Below are 11,923 nucleotides of genomic sequence, written 5' to 3' on the forward strand. Positions count from 1 at the left end.
TAAACTTTAAATATGATCTTTTTAAATCAGAAAATGCAACATGGTCATAACCCTACAAGTATCCTTTTGCTATTTCCTGATCGAAGGGGCTTTTCAGTAGCTAAATGTTTAAAACTACATAAAATGTGTCAGCAGAGGTCAAGAGAAGTGCTTGAGAAAAATCCAAGAACCTAAATTAAGTAGTTAAGTGGCAGCCACATACAGCTGGGACAAAAAGAGACTCCCTGCTCCACTAGGTTTCCAGAAATGGTAAAACAAGAGGGTAACTGCATGTGGGCCTTGGGGCCATTTCTAAAAGGGCTTCAAATAACTTGGCACATTTTCCTCTCCTGCTAACCTAATCAGTAATACTCCCCTCAGGCAGGAGCCAGGATTCTCACACGTTGGTCCCAAGTGCCCCACTCTGGGCCATCTCTGTGACAGTCCCAGGGCAATCCCAAATGTGGTGGAAAGGCTGGGTAGAAAGTCTCACCTCAGGGAGGTTTTCATTGACTGGGAAGGAACATATTTTTAGTCTCTGGTAGTTTGCTAGAATGCCCACATTGAGGCCACTGGATGCACATCCTGTTTACATTACTGTTTCCCTGATTTCTTCCTATTATACATTCTGCATCTTCTACTTTTCCTTGCTGTATAATTGTAATGTGATGTATCCCTTACCTGAAGGCAGCCCATGTGTTTTGCTTAGCACTTACACTCAAGCCATTGTTCTTTAGATAGCTTAATAATTTTTTTTTTTTTAAGGCAAAGCAACCCTTGGTTGACCTCACAAATTACAAGGACCTTGTCATCTTACAATACCTTATTTTTTACGCCTACAGCACCTGGTCTTCCTAGGTGGTCTCCAATCCAAGTACTAACCAGGCCCGATCCTGCTTAACTTCTGTGATCAATCAACATCAGGCTTGTTCAGGGTAGCATTGCTGTAGACTTCCTAAATTCTTACTGCTTTCATTTTCCATGGAATAACCATGACAGCTAACTAGTTGTGAAGAGACACTATCCAAATTTAATGATCTCTTCAAACAAGTACTCATAATAGCAAATCTGTGCTACTAGGCGTTGTCCTAGGTTTTCCATATATTACATACACACGTTACCTCAAGCCTTACAACCAACCTGTGGATGCTGATACTGTCCATAACTTCTCACAAGTACTGAGGCACAGAGGTTAAGGGCTCACCAAGGGCACAGACTAATAAGCAGTTGGGATTGTGTGTGTACTAGTACTATTTTTATAGAGAGAGCAACTAAGGCATTAGGTGAATTTGTTCAAAGTATCAATAAATGTACAGTGAAATTTCTGAACCCAGTCATGTTTTAATCAGGCACCAGCGAACTATAATCTACCTGTTCATGGAGTTTAATGAGACATAGCCACACCTATTTGTTTAGTAATGTCTACAGCTGCTTTTGTGCTAGAATGGCAAATAAGCAGTTGTGAGGAACCGTAGGACCTGCAAAACTCTATAGAAGTAAAAATATTTACTATCTAGTCCTTTAGAGAAAGTTTGCTGACCCCTGATCTTAACCATTCGACACCATCATCTTTCATAGTGTGCCTTAAGACTACAGGATGTTGTCCGGCTGCAATTCAAAACTTACATTTTCTACCCATCTGTTAAAAAACTTCCAGGGAAGACGGGGAACTAATTTCTAATCCACAGGAAATGGCACTAGTCTTGATTCCCATACAATCTGAATACTAATCAAGAGGACAAAAATGTATAAAGGAAACATACAATGAAAGATTCAGAATTATCAAGTAATGTATTTCAGAATTAAACTCTGCTGCCTTAACTATAATTAAAAAAAAAAAACAATTTCTGTGCTATTTTACATAAAAACCATATTGCACTGTTGGAATTTTAGAAATAATTGAACTATAATTTATTAAGTTGTTATTCATTTGCTCAAATGTATAATAATATAAATACTATGCAGAAATAATAAGTCCAAATATTATCTAGCAAATGACTGTCAGGATTACAACTGTGTGGAAAAAAAGGGGTAAGTCAGTCCAGGATGGTTTTAGAGTTTGCTATCTCCTTTCCCACCCATTCAGAATTGGAAGTGTTGGAAATAAAAATGCAAGCCTATTACTCCTTGCAGATAATTCACTTTCTTCTAAAACAGGGGTACTCATAATTTTAGGGCTGAGAAAAATGCAAGATGGCAAGGTTTTAGCTATTATTCCTTTGAGGCAAAGAGGAATTAGGAGGAACAAAGTGTTTCTATCTATAGAACATGACAAGAGCCAGAAGATTGACGCAATACTTGTAAAACATTTAGCTAGCTCCTTAGCCTTTCGAATTGCTTTAATTGCAAATAAGAAATCATTCAAGATTAGATCACAAAAATATAATGCTACAGCACTGTAAATATGCACCCCCCCCATATTATGAGACCAGGTGCAGCAAGAATATTTGCTTACATATTTACTGATGGTTCTGTTAGTCAAACTACAACTCAAGAGTTGACAGTTGCTGCTCATTACAAAAGTGTCGGATTAGCTTTAAGACTTTACTTTTTAAATTTACAGCATTAAAAAATACTTCAAATGAGTTATGCTAAAAATTTCTAACACCTGTGCATGTAACTTCATCCTGTGTTACAACATACCCAGAAAGAGCCGCACACATTTTTTTTTCCCTCCAGAAATAACTTGGATTCACAAATATATCATTACTGGCTGACATGCAAAGCCACTGGGACACTAAATTTGGTACAAAAGGAAAAATCATAAATTTTCATCTTGTGTACACAAAATGAGGTATTAAAAACGTTTCCCTAGATAATTTTAAAAAAATCATTAGTTCACGGACTAACATATTACAATTAGTTATGAGCCCTAGATTTCAGATCATGTCACATTAACAGCCTTTAATACCAATCTTCCCTGATTAAACTTGATTTAACTCCAATTACTTATTTCTCTACTTCTATCAAGAAGGATGTTGTAGTCAGTTCTGCAGTTGATTGATATAAGCCCATTTACTGCTTCAGGGACCTTAGACTCTTTTTATTGGTACGTTTTCTGACTTTCTCATTAATGTTTAAACCAGAATCTAGGTTCTCACCCATAAGAACTAGTATAGTGCTTTGCACACACTATATTCTCCATTTTCAAACCATACTTCCACCTGAACTTAGGCAGGTGTGTCACATTTTTAACATGTTTTAAGCGTAGTAATAAATTAAAAATAAAACCTAACTGCTCTGGTTAATAGGCATCGATACATGATTGGTTTTCAAACTCTGTGTAAGAAACCAGAAAGGGGCTGGCTTGACACATTTTTACTCCAACAGGAATACAGGGTATAAAGTAGCTCCAAATAGTACCCCCCACACATTACAAGAGTCAAATAGGTACCCACTGAAAGCAATGACTATGATGGTGAAGTTATTCACAACATGTTCTGCCAGACACCAAAGCTTCTGGGCTAATGGTGTGCTGAAAATCAAAAATATACTTAAAGGGTAGTTGCTACCAAGTGAACCATTTTAATATAATCCACTCTATGTTCTATTCCATTTCAGATTTAATTTTAATAAAGTAATGCAAATCATTTAAAGAAAAAAACCTTTAATTTTAAATTCTGATCTAGGCATAAAATTCATTTTTATATCACGGTTAAATTTAGTACAAACTATAAAAATGTTAACACTGATGTTTCAACAGAAATCTATTAAGATCCCTTAGAAAAATTATTTAAAGAAACAAGAACAAGTCATTTACTATGAGGTTAATACATGAAGGAAAAAAACCATTCATACATTTTACTGAATTTGTCAGAAATTTTAGCGATTATACTCATAAAATTAAATTTAAAAGTTGTGTGCAACTCTATAGCAATTACAATTCGCAAAGAAAATCCTAAGCCAAATATTTTTTATCTTATCCATCTTAGTTTTAAAAGGACACCAATTGTGAACGCTGTAGGTGTATCACAACTTAGCTTAAATTAAAGTAGAAGATGGGAAAAACTAGATGGTTTCAAGTTTGAATTGCACAAGGGAAATGCTAGGGGAAAAAACATTCAGAGCCATAGTTATTACTTTAAAAAAATATTAATTATTCTTATATTAAAAACATTGAATGAATCCAAGCCAGACAGTATGGAACTTTTACACAAACATTTTTTTGTATTTCAATGTTGTTTATTGAGGAGTGAATGAGAGACTACTGCTAGACATGCCAACACTTCACATTCAAGGGCTGGAAGCTTAAAGGCGTTCCAAACTGAGTTACTGCATAAGCCTTTTGGGAAAAAGAACCAAAAGTGACATCAAATATGACATCTTCATGCTTGTTTTTGTCTTAAGCATTTTATTTTTCAATTTTTGGATCTACTAGTTTGCTGTGTAGGCTTCTTTCTATCCTACAAAAAGACTCACACTCCAATTAATAGAATTAACACTAGATGTACAGAATTTGTTTTCACACACATCTATGCTGAGTAACGGATCTTAAAGCTGTTTTGTCTTAAATTTCCTTATGTCTAATGAGATAAATTAATTTCATTTCCCTTTCACCTTCACATGGGTGGGTTATACCAATAGAAAAATACTCTTCAGTGCTACTGTAGGGCTTACGGAGAACTACTTCAGTGGTATGATAGAAATCCATTTAAACACCATTCTGAAACCCAGAGCTTCTCTTCCTGCTGTTGTAGCTTTGGAGAAGAATGGCCTACACACAACTCAACTGTTCTCTTTTGCTCAAAAACAAAACAAAGAAACCTAAACAAAAGGGTAAACGTTTATTTGGAGTTAGTTTTCGGTGGTGATATTAAGGCCCTTCAAGCAGAGTTCAGGAGCTCCTGTATTGCTGCCTGCTGCTCAGGACTGAGCTGTGCTATGCATTCAGTCCACAATCCTCCAGATGTCTAGGGGGAAAAAACATTTTCACAGATTTAGATTTGGTAAAATGGTCATTTGCAAGTATTTTAATAATCATCATTAGGTAGACAGTCACAATGCCAAAATATTTTCTTTCCAAGTAGATTAGTTTGATGAGCATCATTATAAAAGAAATCTGTTCATTTCTTTAAAGTTCATTGCATTTACAGTTGTGTTCTTCATCTTTGCACTAATAAGAATGCACTAGGTAGATGACAAATTCAAGTAACCGACACACATGAATTTAGAGAGTAAAAATAATTTTAAACAATAATGCTTACAGCACTAAAAAGATGCATTCCCCCTTCCTTATTATGCAACCAGGTGCATCTTTTTTTTTCTCACAGATATGCAGATGATTTATGTATGAGTTGTACTAAGCACCAATTGGAAGGTTCAAAATATCTCAAATTTAAGACAAAGGTTTTAGTTCTAATAAATAATAAGTATATACATAGATTATGTTAAATATAATCCATTTGAGGCTTGGAGACAAGAGAATATAAAATAAAATTTCTATTTCTTCTTCTAATAAAGGATATGAAAAAACAAACAAAAAAACAATTTTATTCCTCCTTCCCCAATGTAACCAAATCTGCTTACCTGTACTTGGCGAACTACATTAGCCAGACGTTTGGCACAAGGATCTTCATGTTTAATTGCCTCATGCATTTCTCCTTCTGCAATTATACTGAATATTTTGGGCAGATTGGTATTGTTTGGGCCAAGAACAATTGGGTGATTACTGACAAAAGAAAGAAAAGAAAACCTTTTAAGTGAAAATTATAAGGAGAAATCCCTCAAGCACTCATACTTTCCTATACCCTCCAACACTAAATTTTGTTATAAGGTTTTTATAAAGTGATTATGCATTCACTAAAATCAACTGCCTTTTTAAATTTAGGTGAAAAACCAGTTAATCTTACTTATTAACTCTTTAGTTTCTTCCCCTGTAAATGAGAAAAAATACTTGGCTCATTTCTCAGGGCTGTTTTAAGAGTCAAATGATAGAATGCTCTAAATCCTTTAAAAATAATGTGACTTATTAAAAAAGAAGTATAACATCTTAATACAAATTTAATTTAAATATTGCCATATGGTTTCTAAAATAAATCTGAAGTTCAAAATGATATATGGGCATTTTGAGACTAAGCCAGGAAATAAACTCCAGGAAACTTTAATGTAAAGAAATATAACAGTGAATTTAACCAGAAATCAGAATAGTTATTTCTGAGGGAGGTGATTAATGGAGAACTGGTCACTTCAGAGAAAGAGACAGGCAAAGAGTGTGTTGTCTTCAGGATGGCTGTTATATTCCTTAATGAGGTTCTCAGTGGGAAGACAAAAACTGTGTGAATATGAACTCATAGGCATGAAGAAATATGCCCATTGGCCCATTTCTACAAATTCTAGGAGATCAGTGGTTATAGCCCTTAGATGCATTCATGAACTAAAATTAAGTGACTAATATTTAGGGGAACTTGGACTTAGACTACCAAAGAACATGCCTATGATCTGATAGCTTCTATGCCTCCAGGTTGTTTACAATTCTTAGATTTACTCGTGGGTACAAAATTGTAATAACGATGCCAGGGCCCAGTGCCCAGTGCCAGAACTTGACTGCCCGTCTGGCATACACTTCCTTGTATTATCGATTCTTAAATCCAAAGGAAAACACCAGGATTTCAGAGGGCAAAAAATGGTACTAACGATGTACTTCAATATCATTCTATTAATAATGTCAATTATACCTCAGTAAAACTGAAATTTAAAAAAATCCTAAAGCTAAATAAATAAATAAATAAATAAATGGGGGGTGAGAAACAGAACATTAAGATGGAACCTTCTTAAAACATTATGTTCTATATAATGCCTCATTTGCTGAATTCCATAAAAAACAACCCATATTAGATTATGAGGCAATCTTAACTGTGATATGGCTTCTTAACATGATTTATAAAGACAGTATTAGTACAAATCTGCACACCTGAGGGCTGTGCACAAGAAGCACTTCTTTTGCAAAGGGGAAGGACATAAGGTCCATCTATGTTCTTTCTTACCTTTCAATTAGGTCACACAGATAATTGAAAGTCTGAACAGCTTCTTCTTTATCTTCATGTAGTGGAAGCCAAGACAACCAGTGTGGCAAAACTTCTTCGACATTCACACAGTCAGGCTTGAACTTCATAATTTTCCCTACTGCTGAGATGCAGTTCTCTGTAGCATTGACATTTTCTTTGGTCTTAGAATCAGCAGACTGAATTACTCTTACCAGCAGTGGAAGTGCTTCTAAAATAAGCATTTGAAAAAAGGCCAGTTAAAAGCTCACACTTTCATGCAAATCTCTGGTCTAGTTATCAGTTTTAGTGAAGAAATGTTAAAGTTTAAGGAATGTTTTGTGGTCTTCACTATAGAATTAACAGATGGAGTAATGAAAGGGAGACTGGCTGTTCCAGCAGAGTCAGGAGCAGTAGCATTGTACTAACTTGGAGACCTCAAGATGTTAGTAGCCTACAGATTTACACACCTAATCACCTCACAGTACTTAAGCTTTTAAAAGTCTCCTAGCTATATTCCTGGCTAAACTCACGGGGTCTCCAAGTATGTTTTAAAAGTCCTGTTTTAGGACTTTTTGGTATACCTCCCAAATCAAAATGAACCGTGCCCTGGAAGACTGGGGAGGAGAGGCTCTGATTCCACGCAGATTTCATTTTTCATTTCTATGAGAATAAAGATGATAAATTTGTAAGTGCTATAGATGGAGTGTTTGAAGAAGGGAAAGAGAATAAGGTAGAAATAGAAAGATAATGTTTGCGAGTGCTCTTGAAGAGAGAACAAGGTAGGAAAAAAAGGAATGCCTGAAAGAAAATGCATGTAACCAAATAAACATCAGTACCTGTACAAAAAGGACGATAGTTATCTCCACCATACTGTGCCATGACGCCCAGGCCATATGCAGCTGCTTGCCTGACTTCTGGGCTGTTGTCACATACATACTGGAGCATTGGTCTTAAGAAATATTCTGCATATTTAAATGAGGCTGGACTACAGTGTTCTATAACATCATCAAAGATGCACAATCCCCACTGTCTGTCTGGCCATGGTCTATGTGGACACTACAAAAAAGATATCCTTTTAAGCTTTGAATATTGAAGTACATAAAGAATGCAAAGAAATAAATATTCACTATACACTATCGGCTTACTTGGATATTCCTGACAGAGGCAAGGAAAACTAGTAACAACTACTTCTTGTGAATAATAATCCTCAAAATACTACAGTGATTTAAATAAGTTTAAAAGACTTTTGTGAACTGTTACAGAATTCCACAATCTGATATTACCATAAACCAGAAGAACTGACAGTAGCAGCAATGAATATATATTCACGTTATAAAAAAGGTAATAGAATGCTGTATTTAAAAAAACACAATAAAAGATGTGACAATATTATAGTTTTGATTTAAATCTTTGAAAAAATGTAGTACATTACTAAATACGATAAAATACAAAATTAAAAGTCAAAAAAGGGAACAAACATCTAATGATTGCTTTTAATTTAGAATGTATTTTAAAAACAGCATATAAGACCATCATCCAAAATCTATGATTGCTGGTTGTACTCACAGGGATCATAACTGAAATCTCTAGGGTCTACTGCAAAAAATGTAATCATTCTGTTTTCATTTGTCAACTTACCAAGGTATAGATAATCTGAAATAATGAAAAATCATTTGTCTTTAGAATGTATAATGATTTAACTATGGAAAACCCAATTAGCAAACTTTAAGCATATGTTGAGTGAAAAAATATACAGGGCAATAAACTTGATAAAATGAAAGATGTAGAGTTGAAAACTGATTTCTAGGACCCATTTTAATTGGACAGTTAAGTTTTCAAATGCTGCAATGAAAAGAATTCCAGCTATATCACCTAAAATAACTGTTGAAGAGAGGCAACACTTACAATTAGGTTGACAATTAACGGTAGCAGCTGTTCAAACCATGGTAACACCTTTTCCTTGTAGCTACTGAATATTGAGTGTAAAATGTCTGACACTTTGGTCAGAATATAAACGTCGTTATCATCCTAAAACAAAACAAATACACTTATATGTATTAAAAAGTATCCCCACTATTATTAACACTAACATTTATTTTAAAATGAGAAAACTTTCTTAAGGGCACAGCAAAAATCTAGAGACTAAGTTTACCTCAATGACTGGGTGTCATGTCTCTTACCTGCCTATGAATAGATAAAGGTGTATGGCAAGTATTCCACTTGTTGCAAAAACTGATCTTGGTAATACTTAAAGTGTTTTTACCTGAATATTTTCTGTTTTTTTTGCAAGAATGTTTCTAATTTTGAAGCAGGCTGATGGGAAGATGTGGTGTCAGTTACTTATAACATCTATTCCCTGTGAACCTGTGCATGGTAGCATGTGAGCACGCTGCAGAGAATTGGGATGACCTGAACATGCCAACACTGGTCCACCAGGATGGCCACAAGTCACATATTATAGACCCTAAATACACAGATGAAATATGTCTGATGGCGTCAAATAATTTGATGAGGCAAGAACTAAGTAACAAGGCAGAGAAGAATCCTATCAAACAATACATGTATATTATTTACTAGAAGTAAATCTGCATTATTCTGTAGTTCAGTAGAAAGACAGGTATTACAAAAAGATCTGGCCTTAAACCCTAGTCCTTCAAGAATATGTGGCTTTAGGGAGTCACTTAACATCTGAGTTTGAGTTCAAGCATCTTTAAAATAGTGAAAGCACCACCAAATACACAGCTGTAAGGACTAAGTAAAAGAAAATACTAGAACTCCAAAGTACTTTTATGTGAACGTATATGCAACAAAATGCATACACAGCATTCAAAACACAAATCAGCTAAGTCAAATGACTTTTTCTCTAAATTAATAAATGAAATATACATTAGATTCTTTTGCTAAAGATGACTAATAATTACATAAGAATGTCAGGTCAGATTAATTAGTAACTTAAGCATTTAAAAATCTTTCAGATAGAAATGATCAGGTAAATTAAGTTCTGAAGGGAATAATTTACCTCATCTTGTAGTGACTCTTCCACCTGTTCATCATAGTCTTCATCTTGTCTTTTAACTAAAACACACCCAAATAAATGTCTTTTTAAACGGTTGCCAAAATGGTCAAGGATTACATTCAGAAATAAAGCATAAAAAACTTACCTTGTCGCAATTCTTGATTTTTAAAATGTTCTTCAAGTTTAGCTTTCAGTATGCCTCCTAATTCTTCAAAGTGTTCATTACTAAGGCATCCATCTCCCATTACTTCAATGCACTAAAATGAGGTTGAGGAAAGAAAGCAACTAAGATTTATGGGTTTCTAAGAGTCAAAAGTTAAACTTCATTAAGAATCACATGGAAGCATGAGAAAAATGAACATAACTCAGTACCCTGGAAGACTAATGATTAAATGAGTGGATATTCTTGGTTTCTATTTGTTACTGCCAGTATATTAAAGAGAAGTCTTTAAAACACATATTCTTTTTAACTTGTTCTAGGTACATCTTAAGTGCCAGGCATTAAGCTATGTGCTGAGGGTTCAAAGATGGAACAGGCCAACCAGCTTCTAAGGAGCCCAATCCTACATACATGCTCTATACAAAGACAGCACTGGAGAAAGGGTAAGACTGCTCTGGGAGGGCATCATAGGTAGAGGGAACGATATAGACAAAGGTCTGGAAGCATGCATTCTTTGGAAAAACAAGAAATTCTGAACTGCAAGAGTATAAATGGAGACAAAGATGCTAAAGAATTTTTAAACCAAATGGGAGCAAGCTATGGAGCTGTGAGCAATGGGGATAACCAAGAATATGGGAAGATAAGTGACTAAAACAAAGACCAAGTTAATGCTTGAGAAAGGAGAACAGACTAAGAGGAAAAGGAAGAGCGACTTCTGGAACAGACCAAGTGAGGCTCTTATGCTAGCACAAAGAAGAGAGAAGACAATGGGGGAAAAAACAGGAATTTAGGAGAGTCTAGAACAAAAATTAGATAATGAGTTGGAGATGATATCCAAGCTTCTGTAGTCAAAATGATGGTAGAAACTGCTTAAGACTGGAATACAAGGGAAGCTACTCTTAAGAAACAAGTGATGACACCAAAACATTAAAATAACAAAGAACTGGACATTTTTGGTTTAAAAGAAAAAACTGTTAGACAAAAGTTCCCCAATGTATTGAGAAGATTAATAAATGCACATACAACTTCATACATATTATTAAGAGAAAAATATTTACCTTTGCAAAAGAATGCATTATTTCTGAGAGGACATCGGAATCTGGTTCTGTGCCAATGGCCTTGATTAGAGCATCACACATAAAATGCCACATTTGTGTGAGATACTCAGGACCACGAACTCTCGCACATTCCAACAGAAGAGGCATGGATTCTGCTGCCGCCACTCGAACACGTTATTATTGTTAAGGAAATGTAATCACTATCCTCAAGATTGTCCTATCATTTTCTTACTTAAAAGTGCTAAGTTAACAGGAGTGCCTGGCAATTTCTGTTTATCTAAGACTGCTATCTAAGACCTTGTGTTAAATATAACATGTATAAAAATATGTCTCCCTGCCCATAAGACATACCTCCTGTGTTTTCTATCAGCTACAATATGAGTCTCAAATGTAACCCAAAACATAAAAACGACTGTGAAAAGAGTTGAGACCCTTGGATCTGTTCCTGTAACAGTCTTCCATTTTTAATAAAAATTTAGTTGTCTTTCCCTATCTAATACCATTTGCAAAATAAAGTCTCTAGAGTTCTTCTTAAAAACAATTCTGCTTTGTTCTCTTAAACAATAGGAAATCTCTGCGGGGCAAAAGCCATCTTCTGTAAAGGATGCCACTATAGGATACTGCATGAGGACTACAACAAAGGGACTCTGGAGGGAGACGGAGCTGAGTTTGGGTCTGGGCTCTACCACTATGTTGTCTTTTTTTAACCCATCTATGAAATTTTGTG

At 35.0% G+C, this 11,923-nt stretch overlaps 1 protein-coding gene across 1 annotated transcript in view; it reads right to left on the reverse strand.

Moving 5' to 3' along the window:
* Window positions 1–3,282: 3,282 nt before the first annotated feature.
* The window catches only part of IPO5 (importin 5), a 38,328-nt gene continuing 29,687 nt past the window's right edge, over window positions 3,283–11,923 (reverse strand). Inside the window, exons 19-26 of the mRNA XM_016123196.2 lie at window positions 11,197–11,369; window positions 10,124–10,235; window positions 9,982–10,037; window positions 8,868–8,990; window positions 7,799–8,018; window positions 6,963–7,191; window positions 5,506–5,647; window positions 3,283–4,889 (exon numbers count right to left, since the gene is read on the reverse strand). Of these exons, the coding sequence (XP_015978682.1) occupies window positions 4,803–4,889; window positions 5,506–5,647; window positions 6,963–7,191; window positions 7,799–8,018; window positions 8,868–8,990; window positions 9,982–10,037; window positions 10,124–10,235; window positions 11,197–11,369 (1,142 nt within the window). The 3' untranslated portion in view covers window positions 3,283–4,802. The remainder of the gene's footprint in view (window positions 4,890–5,505; window positions 5,648–6,962; window positions 7,192–7,798; window positions 8,019–8,867; window positions 8,991–9,981; window positions 10,038–10,123; window positions 10,236–11,196; window positions 11,370–11,923) is intronic.

The sequence above is a fragment of the Rousettus aegyptiacus genome, unplaced genomic scaffold (genome assembly GCF_014176215.1).
Source record: "Rousettus aegyptiacus isolate mRouAeg1 unplaced genomic scaffold, mRouAeg1.p scaffold_m13_p_11, whole genome shotgun sequence".
Classification (NCBI taxonomy): domain Eukaryota; kingdom Metazoa; phylum Chordata; class Mammalia; order Chiroptera; family Pteropodidae; genus Rousettus; species Rousettus aegyptiacus.